Source organism: Quercus robur, chromosome 11, assembly GCF_932294415.1.
Source record: "Quercus robur chromosome 11, dhQueRobu3.1, whole genome shotgun sequence".
Taxonomy (NCBI): domain Eukaryota; kingdom Viridiplantae; phylum Streptophyta; class Magnoliopsida; order Fagales; family Fagaceae; genus Quercus; species Quercus robur.
Window position 1 is genome coordinate 39556828 of NC_065544.1, and position 24746 is coordinate 39581573.

Below are 24746 nucleotides of genomic sequence, written 5' to 3' on the forward strand. Positions count from 1 at the left end.
CAGCAAGTACAAGCACTCCCGCTTGTATATCTTTAAGCTCTTAATGCAGCAACTGAATCGATCACCAAGTTCTTGACACAATCTTGAATCTTGGAAACCCTAAGTATGTGTGAAGGCAACCGCCTCTTGATCTCACAAAAGATTCACACACACAGCATAAGGAGCCACCAAAAACGGGCTAGGGTTTTCTCTTTTATACTTAAGACAAAACATAAAACCCTACATGTCAAACGGCTTGGGCTAAATTGGAAAATTCTGCAGAAAAACATTCTGCCCGAGTTTCGATCGATCGAGTCTAATTCTCGATCAGTCGAGCCAAACAGAATTGCACAATAAATTTTGCAGTAACTCAATTCCAACTTTACATAAAACACATACACTTTGAGCAATTCTAAACAAGACTAAAACCTGTTTTGATCATGGTTTGCCAACAATACAAATTAGAGTTCTAATACATTAGTTCCTAATCCTTAGAACCTAACATACATCATTATTAGATGTAGATCTGATTTTTCCTCAATACAAAAACAGATCCACATTTTTCTTAGATGTAGATCTGAATTTTTTCCTAATAAAAACGAATCGGCATCTTTATGACATGCATATCTGAATTTTTCTCAATTAAAAACTGATTAGATACAAATCTGACTTTTCATTAATACATGCAGATTCATAATAAAGGAAAAGATTAAACATGATCGTGTTTGTGTTTGTTTTGTTTTGTTTAATTCATGATTGCATAAATTTGAATTATGAGTGAAATTCTCTTCTTAAAAAATCTTTTTCATTTTTTAACATATAAAAAAACAAATCTGATTTTTCTGTTATTAAAAAACAAATTTTTGTTATCTCAAAACAGATCTGATCTTTTACAAATCAAAAAACCATTTTTTTAAGTTCTTACAAAATAGATATGATATTATTTTTTCAAACCAAAAGACTTTATTTTATGTAATAAAACATATCTAAATTTTTATATCCAAAAACCACTTTTTTCTATGTACTACAAAACAGATCTGGTATTTTGACAAATCAAAATCAATTTTTTTACCAATCAAAACAAATCTGAATTTTTTTAAAACAAAAGAGACTTCATTCATAAATAAATTTGTGTGATTTGATTTTTTTTATTCACATGTTCAACATATCATTCATGACATGCATAAAAAAGTACATTGGTCACAAGAGTCTAGAATACCAGACTCTATCTGGGCGGAATGGGTGTCTAACACCTTCCCATTCCGTAACCTAGCCTTCGGATTTAGGTCATTGGTTAAGTAGATCTAGTCTCTTCTTTATTTATTTATTAATTTTTATTTTGGTACAATGTAATTAGGACAAAAGCCATGTATTTTTGGTAGATTGTAACTAGGACCCAAAGCTATGTAATTTTAAAGTTTTTCAAGATATGTAATTTCTTTTATTCAATCAATGAAGAGAACAATTCAGTCGTGTATTTGTATATATTTAGTTTTTCTTATTTTTTTGTATAAAAAAAAAAAAAAAAAAGTGGCGACTCAATACCACTTACCCAAAAAGGGAGGTACCCTAAAAGGTACCCGAATCTCTTTTTTGAGGGACGCTTTTGTCGAGATCTCTCACACCCACTGATCAGTCTTTTTCAACTATCTTCTTCCCTTACCCATGTGACTCTACACGAAGAACATGAAACCCACACCCAAACCCAGTTTCATCACCACCACCAACAGCAAACCCAAATTCCACTACCATCAACACCACTAACAGCCATACAAAAAAATCCAAAAGAATGCACAAGAAACCAAAAACCACAACCAAAATCTAAACCCAATAACTACCCTCAACCACAATCACAACCTTCCACAAAAAATCCAAACAAATGTACAAGCAACCTCTACCACTGCCTAAGCCTTACCAACCACAACCAAAAATCCAAACCCACCAACACACAAATTCACAAGAAACCTAAACCACAAACATAGCAAACCCAAACTCAGAATCCTTAGATCGAAGGCCCAAATCATGAAATTAGACACAGAGATGAACCGATTTGGCAAAAGGGATGAGAGAGAGAAAAAACGACTGAAAGAGAAATTGGTCTGGTAAAGGGAGCAGAGAGAGAGAGAGAACGAATGCCCGATCTGGGTTGAGCTTGAACTGATCTCACGATGGCTTGTGGTGGTTGCTTATGATGGCGACGACTAGTGTGGTGGTGGTGGCTTGTGGAGGAGTAATGAAGGTTCAATGAGAAGAGAGATCTTTGGGAAAAAGAAAAAAAAAATGAAGAAGGAGAAAAGACAGAGAGAAGAACGGGTTGGAGTGAGAATGCCAAACTGATTTTTGGAGAGAGACGTTATGTGATGGGACAAGTCATACGGGTGGGTCCCATTATTTGCTTAATTTTACAAAAATGCCACGAAAACTCTATTCTCAAAAACTAAAAACATCAAAAATTTATTTTCAGTTTTCATAACTCAAACTCATTTTTTTGAGTATTAAGTAATGGAAATTGAGTTATGAAACTGATCTAAACAAACAGAATTAGTGTGGGGCCCACAAAATTTAGAAAATATGGAAACTGAAAATTGGGTGATGAAAACCTATAAACCAAACAAGTTCTAAATCTCTTCTATCTTCCCACTTTTTTATCCTCCTCTTTTTCTACCCTTCCAACCAAACAGTCCCAAAATCGTTGGAATTGGAACTTCAGTCATTAGAGTTAAAATTTGTTGCATTGTCTTCCTCCACTAGAAGCTACAAAGAAAGATCCAAAACTTACAACATTAATGCACAATGGCCCAGTAGGGCTGGAAAAGAAGGCCATAAACCCATGACCGTGAGGACCTAGAGATTTATCTACATTGAAGTTCAACACAGTGAGTTTAGCTTTTTCTATTTACTATTATTACAAATTAACTTATAAATAGAGCCAGCATATTTTGCTGTGTTTAAAATTTTAAATCTCACTTATGTTGGTGATTTAAAGTTTAAGTCACCAACATATAAGTTATTTCAAATGAGGTCTAGTCTCTTCTCTAGTGACTTTCCTAGTAAGAGCTAGAATTGGACTTCGAGAAATGAGAATAAATAATAACAGTGCAAAACACTTTTTTTAGTATAAAAAAAAAATTAATCTTCAAAATAGCAAAATTTAAGAGCAATTCCTCCTGTGTAATTATTTATTATACTTCTAAACACATGATTGTAATAAACAATGAAGTAAAAATAATATTATTATCTTTAAGGATAATCAATTCAATACAGATATATATTTGAATTTATTTGAAAAATCTAATATATTGTATCGAATGAACTATATTCAAATTTACCTTGGTTAAAATTAGTTTAAGCTTCATTGCGCACCTTACTAGACCGGAAATTGGTTTTCCATTTCTCGTATCACTTAGAGGGATTTTTTTCACATTGTTTATTTCAGATACACATAGTATACATTATTAGGAAAAAAAAATCCCTTTTTATATATATTTTTAGGATAATTTGTTGAAATTACTCACTCTTCCTAGTGGTTTGTCCTCCCAACCTTTTTTTTTTTTTTTCTTGGTTTACATTTTTCACGGCAAGAAAATTGTTAGATATTTTGCTGCATGTACAGGTGGGCATGGGTCTGATTGATGAATTTTTTTTTTCAATCCAACCCACCATAGTCGAGTTAAAATAACTCAACTTAACCCCCGTAAATCAGGTTGGATTAAGTTGGACCCATAAATTGGACAACTTTAAAAAAAAAAAAAAACAAATTGAACATTAGAACAGCATGTTTATAAAATTATCAATAAAATTAACAGAAGTTTTATAATCCTTTTTTATAGGATTTAAAATCTTAATTGTGTTGGTTTGTTGCGCTAATCAAACTTGAGCATAGCACCAATCCAACACAAATAACCACAAATTTATAACCATACAAACCTAAGTATAGTACCAAACCAACACAAATAATTTGCAATTGAAATGAAATGAGAAAACAAGTTAAGGGTTTTTTTTTTTTTTTTTTTTTGATAGAAGTTAAGGGTTTATATTAGTGGGAGAGGGGCAACGAGAGTAAGCAACAAAACCATATAATACATATTTTAAATATTAGTGGGTCAAGTTCATGGTTTTCAGACCTAGATCGTTCAAAAAACCGTAAAAGAGAAAGGTTTAAGGTTTTCAAGATTGGACCGAAGTCGAACTTAAGTTGAACTGTGATGATGTCATAATTAATTTAATAATTATTTAAAATATAAATATTGTGGGAGGATGAGAAACCGAGGACAGGAATGAGTGAGAACAGGTCAACACCAAAAGGGCACCCCTCGAGAAGTTCTATTAAAGAGTCCTCAGAGCAAATATGTTAACACAACCACAAACCCAGGGAGATTGGAGTGCCAGAGAATCATGAGGATATTGATATGTCCTCGGAAGGGCCAAAGTCTAGTTCTGAAGACCACCAGACACATACCGAGGAAAGGAAGGAAGGTTTGTCATTTACAAATGAAGGAAGAGTATAGATAAAGCATCCATCACCTCCGCATTCAATACTCTGCACCCACTTAGTTGGCCACATTAATGGTGGAATGACTCCTAAACAGTGTCATCATAGCTCACAACCTAATAAGGAAACCTTCTAGTAAGGCTCTGATGGGACAAGTATCAAAGGAAATAAGCCTTGGCCCTCCAAGTGGAAGGCCAGGATACAACCTAGATGACTATATAAAAGAAAGAGATCCCTGAGAAGAAGTGGATCAAGGAGTGCGAGGAAGAGAAACATAGAGAAAGAGAGAGTGATAGTATTGTCATACAAGAACAAGTGTAAATCTTCACCTCGGACTAAAATCAAGGAGCATTATTAGATCAATCAAAGACTTATATTATTCAGTTTTCCTTGATTTACATATATTCCAAGCACATATTCCAATATCACTTGATTAATTTGTTTAAAAAAAAGGGTAATTAAGATTGATTGGCATCCTATCTCTATAAATAAATTGTGCAAGGTTGAAGTTTAGCTTAACCAATTTTGACCCGCCACAAATATATATATTTATATATATATATATATATTTAATAAAAATTGACTAAAATAGTCCAAATAAATATAAATCTCTATCTTTTAAATGTATTTTTAATATCATAACTTTCATAAGACAAATAAGAAATATTACTTCTTAAGCAAACATAAATTGATTTTGAATTTTTTTAATGAGAGATATGAAATATTTTAATACAGATCAATATCGATATACTGTTTCGAAATTACCACATATATATATATATGTGTGTGTGTGTGTGTGTGTGTTTTTTATTAGAGCTCAATATATATATTTTTTTTATGTAAGCTTATGTCTAAATTACCTAAAGCTCATTTGATATGCTAACTAACTGTTTTTTTAGACCAAATAAAAAGGTTAAGAGAGACAATAAATGGTCAAGTATTTTCCCATAAAAAAAAGTATTAAAAAAAAAATTGAAGCTTTAACAGTGGCGGTCCACCGATTGATCCAACCCACATGTCAACCCCCTGGAAAACGGTCCAAATGCGTCGCACCCGGACACGTGGACGTCCATCTAAGACAACTCCACGCGGTAAAAACAACTTACCCGATCCTTACCCTTTGAATCAACCACGTGGTCTGACTTCATCATTGCATGCACAGTGGCTGCGCACTCACCAAACTGAGTCGGTGATGGGACTAAAACTCAATAGTGCGAAGCAGCCAACTGGTTTTTACTGTGGCGAGGTGGCATCCATGGGTAAAAACTTTCACTTACTGCAGCCACGTGAAGAAGAACAACAGCGCATGCACGAACCAGGAGACGCCGGTTGTTCCAGTCTACCACTCCAACCGAGTGACGTGGCTATGGATTACATGCGCACTCCTTGCATGGCTAGCTGTCCTGATGAACACCATTCTCCTCATGCTCAAACCATGTAGCAAGTGCACGATAAAACACATGCTCTTCTGTCTGCACCAATCCCTTCTGATACAAACCAAACCAATGGCTCCCTCATCAGACCAAGCCTTATCCTCACCCACACCAACGAACCCCGACCTGAGCCTCACACCAATACCTCAAAGCAACCCACCTCTCTCAGCCATACCCCACTTGAACAACCACTCCTCTACTCACCAAGCCTACGAGCAGGAGATGGAGAATCTAGAAAAACTTTGGAGCAAACTGTCTCTAGAAAAAACTCTCGACGGGACATTAAGCTATGTCTACATACCGGTTCATCCACGGATAGCCATGAACTGGAACCAAGTGATGCAAACTCTGAGCCTGCCACTGAGGCTCGACCTACCTCCCCATTCCAACCCCTACCACAGCCACCGGTCCCATGTCCGAGTCAAAAAGTCCGGCCACCCTTATCACACCCAGGCAAGGCGGACACAAGCTCCACCGATCAGGCAGCGGAGCATGCTGGCAAGCTCCTCCAGTGTAGACTCCCTGGCCCCATTGCCCGCAGCCATTTTCCGCTTCTTGGATCGCGGCGAAATAAACATCTCCATGCGGGAAGACGAGTCCAACCTATACATAGTCATGTTCTCAAATCGCAGCCTACCATTCGTCGTGTCCGGCACGCACTGGGCCAAGCTCGGTGATGTGGAAGCACTGCATCGCATCATGACCACTACGGTGAGGCATCAGTGCCTCCCTTTGCTGACAGCGAGGATTCCCTCAACATGGGAAGAGGTTAGTTCCAGGCGATCATCTTCATGGATGTGGAAAAGGGAGTGATATGTTTCGTAAGAGGTTATTTTCAAGGTTATTTTCATAAGAGGCATCAGTCCCTCACTCCCTTTTCTACATCCATGAAGATGATCGCTTGGAACTGTCAAGGCGCTGGAAATGATATGTTTCGTGCCCATGCCTCTGAGCTCTACCGTAGGCATCGCCCTAATATCTTGGTCATTATCGAGCCCCGCATTGCTGAAGCTAGGGCTCAAGGGGTGATAGACACACTCCCGTACTCTCACTCACGCCGTGTGGACCCAGCTGGCTTCTCTGGCGGCATCTGGCTGCTTTGGAATGAAGGCCCCTCCTTTAGTGTCAAGATTATCACCTGCAGCGAACACAGTATTCACGCTTTTGTGAAGGTACCTTCTCCACCCCTTTCTTTTTTACTTACTGCTATGTACGCCCCTCCCCAATTTTATAAGCACAAACCGTTTTGGGATTATTTAGAAAACCTTGCTATGAATATCTCCTTTCCATGAATCCTTCTAGGGGATTTTAATGATATGATTTCTGAGGAAAAAAACTAGGAGGTGTACCGGTTAATAGAACCCGCATTGTAGCCTTTAGAAATTGCTTAGATAAATGTGGGCTCATAGACCTAGGTTTTCATGGCCCCCGGTTAACGTGGACCAATAAAAGCCCGGTTTGGCAGTCCACCATTAAGGAGAGGTTAGATAGAGTTCTGGGCAATGCCGACTGGACTTTGCTCTTTCCTACAGCTGAAATTCACCATCTCCCTAGGGTCAAGTCTAACCATTGCCCTATTATGCTTAACACTGACCAATCGGAACCAAAACCCCCCAAACCCTTTCGATTTGAGCAAATGTGGTTGACCGATCCCACTTTCCCTTCCCTCGTGGAGGACAGCTGGCAAGCCTCAGAACTTATCCCTTCTACTTCCTCCTCCTTATCGAGGTTCCCTCGGCGCCTGGATGCGTTGATGGAAAACATCCGCTCCTGGAACAAAACCCATTTTGGCAATGTATTTCATCGCAAAAACAGCCTGGTAGCCAAACTTAGAGGTATCCAAGTGGCCTTAGCTAGGAAACCCTCCGCCTATTTGTACTCGCTCGAGAGCCAGCTCACTTAGGAGTACAATATAGTACTCCATCAAGAATATTTATATTGGCGTCTCAAATCTCGAATCATGTGGTTAAACTATGGGGATGCCAATACTAAATATTTTCACATCAAAACCATCCAACGTCGTAGTCACTTACGAGTGATAACTTTAAAAGATGGCACGGGATTATGGCTCACTGGAGAGCCACTAACCCATCTCATTCACATTGCCTTCAAAACTTTGTTCCTAGCCTCATCACAGTATCGCCGCTTCACTCCTGGCAATGAGAGGCTATACTGTCCCAATAGTCCCTTCCTTACCCATGCTCAGGTTCTAACTAGGATTCCCCAACCTAATGAAATTCTTCAGACCCTTTAGGCTCTCCCCCCCCCCCCCTTAAAGGCCCCCGAACCAGATGGCTATCATGCTCTTTTTTTCCAAACAAACTGGTCTAGTTTGGGTCCGAGCATCATTCAAGTTATTCAAGACATATTTGAGCATCTCACTATACCTCCTAACTGGGGGGTCACAAACTTGGTCCTTATTCCGAAAGTTGCCCACCCCGAATTGATCACGCAATTTCGTCTTATCAATCTCTGCAATACCCTCTACAAATTACTATCTCGTATTATTGTGCATCGTCTCAAACCCTTCATGGCAGAAGCCATCAATCCATGTCAAGCGGGATTTGTGCCGAGCCATCGTACGAGCGATAATATCATCATTTTTCAGGAGGTTATTCAGACTCTTATTTCTCGACGAGGTCAGACGGGGTACGTTGCTTTTAAACTGGATCTCGAAAAAGCGTATGATCGTCTCGAATGGTCCTTTATCCAGGAAACCCTTAAATTCTTTCAAGTGCCTCCTAATCTCATTGCCCTTATCATGAATATGATCTCCTCTACTCGATTCCATATTCTATGAAATAGATCCCTTCTCCCGGAAGTGGTGCCCAGCCGGGGCATCCGATAGGGTGACCCCCTCTCCCCATACCTGTTTATCCTTTGCTTGGAGAGACTGTCCATTAAGTTGAATGAGGTTGTCCGAGATAAACTTATCCACCCTATAAACTTCAAAACCGGGGTCCGCCTCTCGCACCTATTTTTTGTTGATGACATTTTCTTGTTTACGAGAGCCATAGCCAGGGACTGCAAAAATCTTAGCAGACTCTTACTTGATTTCTATGAGTCGTCCGGCCAGCTTATGAGTGCCACCAAATCGAAAACTTGGTTCTCTCCCCGCACACCTAGGCGTATAAAAGATCAAGTGGTAGGTATCCTTGGCCTCCCCACCATGGACCGCATAGGAACCTATCTTGGAACGCCCATTTTTACCACCCGTCGAACTGCTAGCTCCTATCAATATTTGGTGGACAATATCTAAGCGAATAGAAGGATGGCAAGCTAGGTATCTTTCGATGGCTGGCAAGGCCACCCTCATCAAAGCTTCAGTCACCTCTGTCCCATTATTCGCAATGCAAACCACACTTCTCCCGCAAAAGATCTGCCACAACATAGATAAACTAAGCTGTCACTTCCTCTGGGGAGACACCAATCATCACAGGGGTTGCCACACTGTTAACTGGGAGACTGTCACGCTTCCCAAAGAGGCTAGAGGGTTGGGCATATCCTCCACTCGGCACAGAAACCAGGCTATCCTCGTGAACCAAGCCTGGCGCCTCTATTCCAATCCCACTTCGCTCTAGGCCAAGGTCCTTAAAGCTAAATATTTCCACATGCTATCGTGTTTACCAGTCCCCGAACATCAAGAGGATCACATATTTGGACCGCTCTCTCGCTAGGGGCCGAGTTACTTCTTGAGGGCATGCAGTGGATTGTAGGAGACGAACGGACTATTCGAATTTGGAAAGATCATTGGCTTCCTAACGGCTCCCTGCGTAGAAATATTGAGGGTCCTCTCCTCCCCCAGGAGGAAGACCGTCGGGTCAACTCTCTTTGGTCAAACCAGGCTTGGTCTTTCGACTCTCTTAACCTCCCCCTCTCCCCCCAGCTCCAAGACCTTCTTCAAGGTATTCCTGTGGCCCACTTTGCTAGCCTTACTGACTCCTTTCTATGGCCCCACAATAAGGGCATGTGTTTCGTCAAATCCACGTCAAAATTCCTTTTTCAGCGCCAATAGGCCCCTTGGAACAAAGCACTTTGGCACTGGATCTGGATTTCCCCTTGCCCCAAAAAGATCAAAATTTTTCTATGGAAGGCTCTACGCGACCGACTCCCCACCAAAACATACCTATCCTTTGGACGTCCATCTGTGGATACCCGTTGTCCCAGATGCCAGTCACCAGAAACGACTATACACATTCTTCGTGACTGTCCTTGGGCAAAAGAGGTCTGGCACCAATCCCCAGGTATCCTGCCCAAGTCCTTCTTCCAACTACCGCTTCAAGACTGGCTGAGATATAATGCTATGGTGGTTAGGGCTTCCTTACCCCACCACCCCCCATGGCAAGTCTATTTCCCCTTCACCTGTTGGAAACTCTAGTTAGCACGAAATGAAAGAATATTCAAAAACCAATCCCGCTCCCAACATTGCCTTATCTACTCATCTGTACAAGCGGCAATAGAATTTCATTTCCTCGCCGGTACCACCAAACGACCCTTGGACCTAGTTCCTCAACTTATCAGTTGGCAAACGTGCCTTACCCCTTTCTTAAACTTAACATCGATGGTAGTGCCCTAGATAACCCTGGTCTGGCCGAAGCAGGGGGTGTTCTTCGAGATCACCAGGGCCAATGGATTTCAGGATTCGCAGCGCATGTGGGCCTCGCAACAAACAATATGGCTGAGTTGGCTGCAGTCAGACAGGGACTAGCAATGGCGTGGAATATGGGCGTGAAGCTCCTTCAGTTGGAGTTAGATTCTAAAGTGGTCCTAACCTGGCTAACAAATACAAATATGAACTATCCCACTAATATGCTGCCTTTTATTTGTGATTGCAGGAACCTCTTAGATCAGGAATGGGAAGTACACGTGCAACACGTGTACCATGAGGCACATGGCTGTGCAGATGCTTTAGCAAAGCAGGGGATCCACCACCGGAATCTGATGACTTTGTATAGCGTATGTCCCACTTTTGTTTATGTATCATATGTGAGGAACTTGACTGGCCTGGGGGAAACTCGGCTTTGTGCCCCCAGCACAGTTGTTGGTGTTGTATGAACTTAGTTTGGTATTAAAGAAAACCTCCTGCTTTCCACCAAAAAAAAAAAAACTTTATTGTGAGCCCAATAAAACTTCCACTATTCCACATTTCCCATAAGATTTTAAAAATAAATAAATACAAAAACTAGAAGAGTGGGAGGCAGCTGGAACCTGGGAGCATTGGTGACCACTTATTTGAAATCTAATCGTACAAAAACAAAGTCCAAGAAAATGTTAAGTGGTTCACAGTAAATCAAAGCTCAAGAAAATATTAACTGGCTAACAGTATAACATTGAGCAAACCAAAGAGAAGAAAAATTCGAAGAAAGTAAGAAACAACAAAAAGCATATAGAACGAGAGAGAGAGAGAGAGAGAGAGAGAGAGAGAGAGAGAGAGAGAGAGAGAGAGAGAGAGAGAGAGAGAAGAAGAAGAAGAAGAAGAAAAAGATAATTAAGAAGAAACAACAGAAACAACGACAGAGAGAGACAAAGAAGAAGAAGTGCTTGAAGTTTCAACAATTGCCATAAGGTGTGTAACTCTAAGCCAAGCCAAGTACAGTTTTTTTTTTTAGAGCACTGATCTAAACCGTGAGAACTGTCCACGGTTCTCAAACCCGGACAGTTCGACCTCAGTTGATACGATTCACTGATTTTTCTACTTAGGCTGATTTATAGGATTAAAAAACCTTTTTAGTGAACGGTTCACAGTTATCCGAGTTAGGTCGTACGGTTCGGTATGAGTATCAAAACCGTGGTCGAATTGGATTAAGCGAATTTATGAATTTGCTGTCCATATCCAACCCAAGTACCCAACTCATTATAAAAAATAATAATAATAATAAAAAATTAAAAAAAATTGGCAATCCACCACTCCTATAAACCAAACCGACCAAACCCACAGGTTGGGTTCAATTTGGTAGCTAATGGTGAATCGGTGGATTAACTGTAAATAAAAAAAAAAACTAAACTGTACATTCAGTACATCCCTAGCTACCATTGTTTTTTACACTATCAGAGCGGTCTGGTTAGAGATTCAATTTAAAAAGTGAGAATGATTGATTAAACACATGTACCAAACACCTTCTCATCCCCCCTCCCACAAAAAACAAAACAAAACAAAACCATCAAGCAAAAAGCTAACACATTTATTTCATATCACTAAATATCAAAGACATTCATAGCGCACCACCAAAGTCCAATTTACAACTAAAAGTCTTCATAAAATGAAAAACCAACAAGGCAACAACATTACCTTAGTTCTGATTTATGAAATCAACCATGGCTTTGATCAGTGGCTCCACCTTGTCGCTACTTGGATTCAACAGAAAAAACCCATGTCCCTCTCCTTCACTCTCAAAATATCCCACACTACCATTCCAACCACTCTTTCTCAATGTTTCACAATAACCCAAACCTCTATCTTTTAGCCGATCTTTCTCCGCCACACAAACCAGCACTTTCTTACCTGCCATCTTTGACAAATTCGGATCCGCTTCCGAGTACAATAACAGATCTTTGAACCCGATACTAGTCGGGTATATATAATTAGTCATTTTATCAGAATCTTTCCCCCCAAAATGTGGGTGCAATATGATTGACCCAATAACATTAGGACCAGCCAATCCTGTAGCGCCAGCTTGGACTGCAACGTAATGGGCTATATTAGCCCCAGCACTCTCACCCGCCACAAAAACTCACCCGAAATCCGCATACTGGTTCAACCAAGGTTCGAGTCCTTGCCCATTTGAGTGGGTTGAAATCCACTGCATCGCAGCCCAAGAATCTTCATGTGCAACTAGTAGAGCATGCTCTGGGGCTAGCCTATAGTCAACGGAAATAACGACCACATTGGCTTCTGAGGCTAAGGAAACAAGGAAGTTGTGAAAGGGTTTCATGAAAGGTGATCCAAGGCAGAAGCCCCCACCATGGTCGTGAACAACTAGAGGGAACTTTTGATCTGGGCTGTTGATTTTGGGGATGAAGAGTCTAGCTGATACACCTGATTCGGGCAAAACGACAACGTCTTTGGTTTGGACCCCGGTTTTGGAGTCTAGGCCTGCGGGTGCAAGGTGGTTACCTCCGGTGTCTGGGGCCATGTACCTTTCAACACGACCATCTTTGTAGACTTTGAAGTATGGTGGGAATTCGTGGGTTGTTTCATTGTTACTTGAATGCATTGTTAGGAAAAAAAAATTGTGGTGGGTGAGTTTTTGAGAGAAAGAAAGAAAATGAAAGATGAGTTTGCAAATTGCAATTATTGGGTCACACTTATGATGCCTGTTTGGAAGTTTAAAAAAAGAGACGGAGTAGAGTAAAGGGAGGGAGAGTAATTCAATTACCTTATTTGGAAGTTTTTTAAGGAACAAGGGGGAGGGGTTTGGAGGGGTTTCGACCATCTCTAACCCTTCATTTTTAATTCTTCCAAATTGGAGAGATTTGGAGGGAGAGTAGAGTAGATAAATTATTTTCTAGATAAATTTCTCAATTTACTCTTTCTAAATTAATAATAGACCAATATTGTAAGTCCATTTTCAAATAGGGGTAAATTTGTCTATTTTAATCATTTCCTCTCTTCTCCATCCTAATTTTTAAACATCCAAACAAGGGGAATGGCTAATTAGTCTCTTCCTCCTTACTAATTTTAAAAACATCCAAACAAGGTGGAGGGAAACTATTCTCCTCAACTTTCCTTCCCACTACTCTCCTCCCCTCTACTCTCCTCCCCTTCTAAACTTCCAAACAGGCCATTAATATATTGGTATAGTCGGAGTAGTTTTATGACCCCTAATTTTTTATGGATTTTACCAATGTGTGTTCTAAGGGCACATAATAATTAATTAATTATTTTTTTAAAATATTTTTTCAGAAATTGAAAACGTATTAACAGCTTTTTCAATTCCCGAGAAAATGTTTTCAAAAATTGATGACTTAAGGGCACACATTAACCAGACCCATTTTTTATTGGGTCACACTTATTGGATGATAAATTTTTTATTACAATTCTGACATCACAATTATTTTATAATAATTTTGGCATTTCAATTTATAAGCAGTTAACTATCACTTACACATGAATTTATTATTTTTTCTTTATCAGTACACTTTGCCATGTTACTGTTGTGGCAGAAAGTAGTGAAAAATTTAGGAGGTGTTTGGTAATGTGTTCGGAAACATGTATTTTGTTGTTTAAAAATTTATATGGATGAAAAAGTGTATAAAAATGCGTGTAATGTTATTTAAAAACTGAAAACATGTGTTTAAACAAGTTTACCAAACAACCCCTTAATAGTTTTAGACTTTTTCATATAATCGTGATGTGATTTGTAACTTATCAAAATTAGCATAATACTAATAATAATTATTAATATTATTGTGGATAAGCATTGAGGTGGTTGTTCATCTATAATCTCCAAATTGATGGTCTAAAAGGGTGCAGATTTTTTTATCAAAATAAATAAATAAATAAATAAAAGGGTGCAGATCTAAAATCACCAAAAAACCATGAGAATTAGAGGTGGCAAATTAATCCCAAACCCATTTGCCCACTCAAACTCATCTACTTTAATTGAACCCAAAACCACTCAATTATTAGTTGGGTTAAATGGACATTAACTCAATTAGACCCAGTGAATATTGGGTTTTAATTAAAAACCCATTGAACCCAAAAACAATATATCCAAATTCAACCCAAACCTTCACATTAAAAAAAAAAAAAAAAAAAAAAAAAAAAAAAAAAAAAGCCTAATCCACTATGTTTCACAAGGGTTTTCATTTTCCATCATTTTCTTGGCCTCCAAACACTTCTCTCTCTCTCTCTCTCTCTCTCTCTCTCTCTCTCTAGCTCTTCACACCGTTGCACTCACACTCTATACAAATCCACTTGTCATGGCTCAAAACCTGGCGGCCAGCTCTGACTCCGGGGCAACCGTTGTGGAAGCCGCGCTCCCAGCCATCGTAGATGACTACTTGGCCTTTAACCTCAGGCCCACCACACACACCACAAGCACTAGAGGCGCGGCGCACATGGTTGATATTGCCAGCGCTGGCGTCATTCTTTGCACCGGGAGTTCCACAGGGCCTCCTAGCAACGATAAAGGGTTGTCGTGAAATTTTTTACGGCAGCAGTATATAGAACTACAGTCCTTATGTGCCCAGGGAATCACAAGATTCACAACCGTACACTAACAAAAATTGAATTCTCTTTTCTATAAAAATATCGCACTAGTCCTCTATCTAAAGCAATGAAAAACTTAGGTGTAGACTTTGTAGTACTAGTCTCCTAAACCTAATCCATAATCTAATTAATTTGGGATGCCAATTGCTTCCAAAGAGTTCAATGCAAAACTCTAAGAAGCATCATTTTTTTCTAAAACGATCATTTATTGTAAATTGTTGGTGCAAACACAATAGTAACGGAAATAATACAAAGAGAAACTATATAATACTTTTAAATATTATTTATTTAAGATTAAAAAATACATAACACTTGTAGGGATAAGGGCTCAAGATCATATATTGGGCCTTGGGCTTTGTCCGAGAACATTGATAAGTTCGAGGAGGAACAAATAGTTGTTAGGGGTTCCCATTTAAAGTCTCATAAGTAGTGAACGAATGGAGGGTGATCCGAGGAGGAACTCCTCCTCAAATACGATGAATGCAGCTCAAGTATCTATTCTAGCGATTAGAATGATCTTCCAGAAAGCCCCATTGATAGGTACAAGCTTCATGAACATACAAGAAAGAAGGAAATCCAAAAATATCTAAGGAAAAGTTGCTACCACCGCATTAAATGCACTGCAGCTACTTTTCTAGCTGCATTTATGTGGAGAAGACCTCTGAATAGTGCTGCCTTAGCTATCACAACTCACAAAAAGCCAAAGAAGGTATCTAATGGGACAGGTATTCAAGTAAGGGCTCAGACGATCAACAAGTGTAGGATCAAGATGATCTTAAGGGAGCTATATAATGTGAGAGATCCTTCATATCCAGGGGAACGAGAAAATAGAGAGAGAACACTGTAGCAATCTAAATTGTTCTTGTATTAAATTGTAACCAATTTATATAAGTTTAACCTCCTCAGACGGTGAAGTCATTCAACTTTACTTTCTTTGTTCTTGCTTGATCATCTTCTATATCCATACTAGCCGTTGTCAAATTCATTAAAGCCTAGTTCTTCGACCTACTCTCTACAAATTTATTGTATTGGGCTCATTGGGCCAAGATCTCATTCATTTTGGGCTTAGACTGTAAATTATGTCCCTACAATTGGCACCGTCTGTGGGAAGAACTTGTGTGGTAGTGAAAACAACGGTCAACGATGGTAGGTTCAAGTCCACACCAAGCAGAATCCATAGCATCCTAACATGAAAATTCTTTTGCCAACCTTGAGCGTAGGAGAGATCAAGAGGGCAACGTGCACACTACGCATACAAGCAAAAGCCACTCTCGAGTTGGGAGTCACGTCTCTCAAGAGCAACATAATAAAGCCATGCAAAGGGAAATCGACCATCTAAAAAAGAAGTTACGCCATGCACAATGAAGACGAACTCCTACCCCATCTGATTCCTCTTCCAACGATGAGAAGGATAGCAATTATCGACATAGATTAAGGACTCCTAGTGAATCCTTCTCATATGAAGAAAAGCATCACCGTGAATGCAGATGCAAGAGCCCAACATGCAGAAGGCTGGGAAATGATGCTTTGAGCAAATCTTTGAACCAGATTTCCAAGTCGCTCTTCACACATAGGATTGAAGGGGCAACTCTTCCTCGGTGTTTCCATCAGCCAACATTCACCATCTACAATAGGCGAACAGACCCAGTGGAGCATGTGAGCCATTTCAATCAAAAAATGGCTGTCTATTCTAAGGACGAAGGCTTGATGTGTAAGGTGTTCACATCCAGTCTGGGACCCGTAGCAATGAGATGGTTCGACGGCCTAAAGGCAGATTACATAGGATCCTTCAAGGAGCTCACTTGGGCATTTGGCTCTCATTTTATTACATGTACCAGGGTCCCTCGGCCCTTAGACTCCCTATTGTCTTTGTCCATGCGAGAAGGGGAAACCCTGAAAGCATACTCGGACAAGTACTGGGAGACATATAATGAGATAGATGGTGACTTTGATGACATCGCCATCAGTGCTTTCAAAAGTGGCCTCCCAACCGAGCATGGTTTAAGGAAGTCCCTAACTGGAAAGCCTGTCACTAGCCTGCGCCAACTCATAGACCGGATTAACAAGTATAAAAGAGTTGAGGAAGACCAGCAACTAAGTAAAGGAAAGGCTAAAGTTATCCCTCAGGAGAGGAGGGATTTCAGGTCGGATCGATTCAATAACAACCGACCTCGAAGAGATTTTTCTGGACAATCAGGGTCCACCAACACCCAAATTGTTAATACAGTATTCAGAGAACCGGTGCATCAGGTTCTAGAGAAGATTAAGAACGAGCCATTCTTCAAATGGCCGAACAAGATGGCTAGAAACCCTATGAGACGCAACCAGAGCCTTTATTGCCAATACCATCAAGATTAGGGGCACACTATAGAAAATTGCAGGAATTTGTGGGACCATCTGGACCAGTTGGTCCGAGAAGGAAAGTTAAAGCAACTGTTGTACCATTCCAATGGCCAAGCGGGGCAGACAAGTTCAAATCCCTGGAGAGATGCTTCTTCAAGACCTCCTTTGGAAACGAACAATGTCATCTTCACTGCCCCTGGTAGAACCGGTTCTTGTCCCTCCAGAGTGATGTCTGTGACTCGACTGTCTACTGAGGACAGCAATTCAGAGCCAAAAATAGCCAAAATAGAGACCCCACTGGATCTGGGCTTTTCGGCCGAGGATAAAATTGGAACTATCCAATCCCATGACGATGCTTTGGTGGTCACACTCAGGATAAGGGGTATGATGTGAAGAGAATGTTGGTAGACCAGGAAAATGCTATCGAGATAATGTACCCCGACCTGTACAAGAGCCTGAATTTGAAACCCAAGGACCTAACGGCGTACGATTCCCCTCTAGTAAGTTTCGAGGGGAAGACTGTTACTCCAAGAGGTCAGATTAGACTACTTATACAGACCAGTTCAGACGTGGTGGAAGTGGATTTCATTGTGGTGGACGCTTACTCACCCTACACAGCTATAATGGCTAAACCTTGGCTTCATGCCTTAAAAGCCGTCTCTTCTACCCTGCACCAAAAGGTGAAATATCTGTCCAATGGCCAGGTTAAAGAGATTGTGGGGAATCAGTCCATGGCTAACCAGTGCATGGTGGCTACCATCTTACATTGGCCCAATGCTGAGTCCTTGACATCTGCTAAAAGGGGCTTATAGCAATCAAAAACTCTGGTATTGCCCAATAATGGATCAACTGAGGAAGCGAAGTGCGAAGATTTAGAAAAGGTCATTGTTGGCGATAATTCGGAGAAGTTCTTCCAGATCAGCTCCCAACTACCTCCCCAAGAGAGAGATGAGCTAATTGAGTTCCTTAAAAAAAATGTGGATGTATTCGCGTGGAATGCCTATGAAGCTCCGGGGGTGGACCCAAACTTCATTTGCCACCATTTGAATGTCAATCCATCTATTACCCCAAAAAAACAGCCTCATCGGCGCTCATCTAGAGACCATTCTGATGGTAGGCAGGGGCTATCAAAGAAGTTTTCTACCCTAAGTGGCTGGCCAACACTGTGGTAGTGAAGAAAAAGAATGGGAAATGACGAGTATGTGTGGATTTCACAGATTTAAACAAGGCTTACCCAAAAGATCCCTTTCCTATGCCTCAAATAGACCAACTGGTGGATGCCACTGTTGGCCATCCTCGAATGAGTTTCTTAGATGCCTTTCAAGGATATCATCAAATACCACTAGCCCTGGATGATAAGAGAAGACAGCCTTTGTCACGCCCACTGGAAACTACCATTACAAAGTAATGCCCTGCAGGATCCACCTATCAAAGGATGATGACTAAGATGTTTGAACCGCAGTTGGGCAAGAGTATTAAGGCCTATATAGATGACATGGTGGTGAAGAGCAAGGTGGTATCCGAGCATGTGGGAGACCTTGGAAACATATTTGAAATTTTAAGGAAACACAACCTACGCCTTAACGCTTCCAAGTGCTCTTTTGGTGTGGGATCAGGCAAATTTCTGGGCTATATGGTGACTCACCGAGGGATTGAGGTTAATCCCAAAAAGATTAAAGCGATGAACAGTCTACAACCACCTCGAAACTCAAAAGAAGTTTAGAAACTAACCGAAATGACTGTTGCCTTGAATCGGTTTATCTCCCGGTCAGCGGATAGATGCAGACCCTTCTTCTTATTGATGAATAAACGAAAGGGATTTGAGTGGATCGAGGAATGTGCTTTGGCCTTCCAACAACTTAAGGAATATCTCTCTCATCCACCTATCATGTCCAGCCCTAGGATGGATGAAATTATATTTGCTTATATTGCTGTGGCCCCTCATGCTGTGAGTTTGGTGTTGATACGAGTTGACAGTGGCATACAACGGCCAGTTTATTACGTGAGTAAGTCACTACATGAGGCCGAGGTTCATTACTTACCACTGGAAAAAGCCATCCTAGCAGTGGTGCATGGTACACGAAAGCTTCCCCATTACTTCCTAGCACATACAGTTGTCGTCCTAACTCAGCTTCCACTCAAGGCCATACTTCGAAGTGCTGATTACACGAAAAGGATTGCTAAATGGGGCACAGTTCTAGAGGTTTTTGACATCAAATACATGCCTCATACCTCTGTCAAAGGCCAGGTCCTTGTGGACCTGGTGGCTGAGTTTACTGAACCCCCATCAGAAGAAGTAGTAGCGACATAGAACATGGATGGAAAATCGGTTGGTACAATCTCCCTACAAGAACCTTTATTTTGGAAGGTATATGTTGATGGTGTAGCAAATCAAAGAGGTTCTGGAGTGGGGCTAGTTCTAATCTCCCTTGAAAAGCTCACCATTGAGAAATCATTAAGATTGGGCTTTTCGGCCACAAATAATGAAGTTGAATATGAAGCTTTGCTAGAGGGAATGTCCATGGTTCAAAGAATGGGAAGAAAGTCAGTAAAGACGTTCTCGGACTCTAGACTAGTTGTCGGCCAGGTGAAGGGCGAACTAGGGGCAAGAGATGAGAGGATGCAAGGGTATTTAAGTCAAGTTAGGCATTTGCAATCAGGATTTAAATCCTTTAGCCTACTGCATGTCCCCAGAAGTGGAAACACACATGCCAATTCCTTAGCCACGCTTGCAACCTCCTCGGCGCAGAGCCTACCTCGAGTTATCCTTATATAAAACTTGTGAAAACCCACAGAGATAAAGGGAAAGGTGGTTCATGTTCACCAAGTCAGAGTAGGGCCTAGTTGGATGGACCCTATAATATTATTTCTGAGAGAGGACATCTTGCCGGAGGATAAAATAGAAGCTGACAAAATATAGAGAAAGGCGCCTCGTTTCTAGCTATCCGAGGACCAAAAACTATACAAGCGCTCTTTATTTGGGCTGTATCTACTTTGCGTTCACCCTAAGGCATTAAAGCTACTCCTTGAGGAATTACATAAAGGAATTTGTCGAAGCCACACAAGAGGCAGATCTTTATCTCACAGAGCCATCACTCAGGACTATTGGTGGCCGAATATGCAGAAAGGAGCGCAAGAATATATGAGGAAGTGTGATCAATGACAAAGATTTACACCAAATATACATCAACCAGGAGGAAGCCTTAACCCCCCATCTAGCCCTTGGCCTTTTGCTCAGTGGGGCTTAGATATCATCGGTCCATTCCCCAAGGTCCGCAGGGAACAAGAGGTACTTGCTGGTCGGCACAGACTACTTTACTAAATGGGTTGAAACTGAGCCCTTGGCGAATATTAGAGACGTGGACGCCAAGAAATTTTCTAGAAAAACATTTTTACTTGGTTCGGGGTCTCTCGCATCCTCATCTCAGACAATGGCCTTTAATTTGATAGCAAATCTTTCAGCAAATACTGCTGTGATTTGGGAATTATGAACAAATATTCTACACCAGCTTATCCCCAAGGGAATGGACAAACCAAGGCTGTTAATAAGGTCATAGTGAATGGACTCAAGAAGAGGTTGGAAGATGCGAAAGGAAAATGGGTGGAAAAATTGTCACAAGTCTTGTGGACATATCGAACCACACCTCGGAGGTCAACAGGGGAGACCCCCTTTTCAATGACTTTTGGAGCAGAGGTTGTCATTCCTTTAGAAACTGGTTTCCCAACGCTTAAGACCAGCTCATTCAGTCCGAGCAGTAACAATGAGTTGCTAGAGAAGAGCTTAGATTTTATTGAAGAAAAAAGAGAAAGTGCAATGGTTCAGTTGGCATACTACCAACACAAACTCAAGCAAGGTTATGATGCCAACGTAAAGCTGAGGCCATTAGTGCCTAGTGACTTGGTATTGAGAAAAATTCTGGGTAATGCAAAAGAACCCAGCATGGGGAAAGCTAGGGCCCAATTGGAAAGGACTATATCGCATCACCTCAGTGGTTGGTATAGGAGCATATTTTTTAGAAGACTTAGATGAAAATGTAATACGGCGCCCTTGGAATGTAAACAACCTGAAAATGTATTATTAATGATGAAAGTTTCCTTTATCAATATGTTCATTTGTTGTATAAAGGCATTACACTTCCCATTATTTGTTCTTCTTTATAAGTGTTAAACAGATCCTAAGTTATGTTAGGCCTCTCAGACCACATACTTAAGTGAAATTAATACTCAATGGCATCTTTATAAGTGTTTAAACAGAGCCTTAGTCATGCCTAGGTCCTCGAACCAGATGCTTTAGGGAAATTAACACACTATGACATCTATCTAAGTGTTTAAACAAAACCTTAGTCATGCCTGGGTCCTCGAACCAGATACTTTGAGGAAATTAACACACTATGACATTTATCTAAGTGTTTAAACAGAACCTTAGTCATGCATGGGTCTTCAAACCAGATGTTTTGGGGAAATTAACACACTATGACATCTATCTATGTGTTTAAATAAAACCTTAGTCATGCCTAAGTTCTCGGACCAGATGCTTTGGTAAAATTAACACTCAAGGGCATCTTTATAAGTGTTAGACAGATCCTAGGTTATGCCAGGTCTCTCAGGCCACATACTTGGGTGAAAGTAACATTCAATATCTAACCCTCGCTAAGTGTCAAAATAGATCCAAGATTATGCACAACTCATCGGATTGATGGCTTTGAGTAAGTTAAGGACCTTGATTATTTATACAAGTGTTGAATCATTTCACAGTGCAAGCATAGGGTAAACCTTTTTGTTACTGATACACAGTTATTTCCAGTTTTTATTAAAGTTAGCACAGCAACAGTTCGATACTATTATGATAGTCATAAGTTTCGAAGCACATAAAAGTAAAGGTATGAGAGATAAAAAAAAAGAAAAAATTTTTTCATTAAACAAAAGAGGGAATACATTGTCAGAAGGCAGAACACCACTACAAAAAGTTAAAAAAAAACAAAACAAAACAAAAAAAAAAAAAAAAAAAAAAAAAAAAACAACAACAACAACAACAACAAAAAAAACTACTACAAAAGAAAACCCTATATCTGGGATCCTAGGCCTTGGCTTAGGAAGGGTCTTCCTAGGGATCAGCAATCTCGGAGTGGACATCACCAGTTTTAGACATAGCCTCTGCATCCTTGGCTTGGGAGACCACATCCCTGATTGTAAGGGCATCCTCAGAGGGGTTGGGCTTCACCAAAGGCTGAGCCTCCTCACCCACTCCAGCCCCTTTAGAGATTTCAGCTTCGGGATGGGAAGCTTGGGTGGTAGGGAGTTGCTCAGAAGGAGGAACTGTACTTAGAATTTCTTGAATATCCTCTAGGAAGAAGATACTCTCGGCTATCCTCAGCTCGGAGTCTGTAGGGACTCTCGCCCAATCCATTGCTACTCCCCAAGACTCGGTGCAGTAGTCCCTGCACACTACAGCCACCTCCTCTGCCAGGCGAGCCTCCATGTTTAGCACCCCACATTCATAGAATGCGGCCATCGTGGCCTCAGCGGCTTCCCTAGCCACCCAAGCAGCATCTTTAGCTTTCTGTAGCTCAGTTTTAAGATCTAAAACATTTTGCTTTTCGGTGGCCAGATTTATCTCAGTTACATGCAGTTTCTAGCGCTGATCCTCTATTTGCCTCTTTGTGGTTTTTAGGCCCGCCTCGGTGCTTAAGTGAGCCTTGTCCGCCTCCTTTAATTTTTTAGATAGTTGGGCATGTTCTTCTTTAAGGGCCCCGAGGGCCTTCTCAACTTCAATACGAGAATGGGCCTCAGCTTTGACTTCGTCACAAGCGTTCCTGACCCATTCCTCGGCCACGTAAACCTGCTGAGTAGGCTACATGTCAATAGCAAAATGATCAAATATATGCATAAGAATAAATAAGAATCCTTGCGTTAAACTCATAAAAGTGTTGACTGATTTACCATAGCAAGGTCCTTCTTAAATGACATAAAGAGGTCGGGTTGCCTGGTACGCCTAAGGCCCTCCATATCCCGGGGGAGAAATAGACGTTGCTCTAGAGCCTCGGCGAGGACGGTGGCGTACCCCCTTTGGGACTCCCAAATCATGGCATCCAAAGGAATAGGAGTACCATCCACCTCTAGCAGAGGGGCTCATAAGTGCTGCCCTCGGCGTACTTCAACTTTATCACGACTCTCCACCAATTTGGCTTTTTTGTCATAGGGATCCTTGCCCTTCTTTTGTTACTTGGCCCCCTTTTGAGGCGCCACCTTGCCTTCTTCCAGGTCTTCAACTGGCCTTTTCTTCCTCAAGTTGGGAATGGCCTTCATTCTGAGGTCTGTAGGTGTAGGAGGAAGAGGAAGAGGGAGACTGGGAGGAACTTGGGTCTTAGGAACTTCCTTTGACGTGGACACTTTGTTCTTGTTTGCCAGCAACCCCTTTAAGCCGGACCTAGGCTTCAAATCCATTCCTTCTTCTTCGATTTCTGAGCTAGTGTAGACCCGAGCGACAATTAGCTTCAGAGGATGAGCTGTAGAGAATCTTTCGGACTCGTGTTCAGAATCCGAGAGCTTTACAGGTCTTTCTGGTGCTCCTTCCTCCTTGAAGCGGAACTGATCGATCTCAGCGTCAAGGGTATGTCAAGAAGAGGCTGACTCCTCTCTCAAAGCAGCTACCTGAGGAGGAGCGCGTTGAACAAGCAATTCAACGGGTGATAGATCTCTCTGAGCCAAAAACCCTGGCCTAGATACGTCTATGCGGTTCAGCCTAGAGTCACCAACTCTTATCACTTGCCTCGCGTCCTGGAATTGACGAGACAAAGGCTCGTAATCTAAAATCAGTTGAGCAGCTTTTAATTGTCTGTCTTCGCTTATAAATACTTCAGACCTCAAGAACTTGTTGAGACTTGGTACGTTGACAAGACCTAGTCTCAGGGCGACATGGTTTTTATCTGTAAAAAGTGTCTGAGAAGGAGATTACGGTTAGATCAATTGAGACTATTATCCGAGAAGACGGAATGTTAAGGCAGGGTTTTAAAAAAAAAAAAATTTAAAAAAAAGAAAGAAAAATTTTATAAAAAGAAAAAAATTAAGAGAGCTAAAATCCCCTGCCAAAGGGACTGATCCTAGAGGTACCCCACCTGGCTCTCCCGCTCAAGTTGAGCAATGAAAACCGTTGTTCCACTCCCCGGAGACAATCAGGTAGTTGTCCTTCATGCCCTTATTAGATTTGGGGAGACAAGATATCAACCTAACGACCTCGGATCGGGATTTGATAGTATCCCACACCCTAAACCCATCTGCTCATACATGT

The 24746-nt window shown here is 40.9% G+C and overlaps 2 protein-coding genes across 4 annotated transcripts in view; both read right to left on the reverse strand.

The window, feature by feature from the left end:
- The window catches only part of LOC126705671 (probable carboxylesterase 4, mitochondrial), a 105805-nt gene that overhangs the window by 53349 nt on the left and 27710 nt on the right, over positions 1–24746 (reverse strand). The gene's annotated exons all lie outside the window — the stretch shown is intronic.
- Positions 12195–13118, reverse strand: LOC126705026 (2-hydroxyisoflavanone dehydratase-like). The gene is made up of 2 exons (XM_050403988.1): positions 12640–13118; positions 12195–12468 (listed from the first exon to the last, which is right to left on the reverse strand). Exons 1-2 carry the CDS (start codon positions 13116–13118, stop codon positions 12195–12197), a joined length of 753 nt encoding a protein of 250 aa, XP_050259945.1.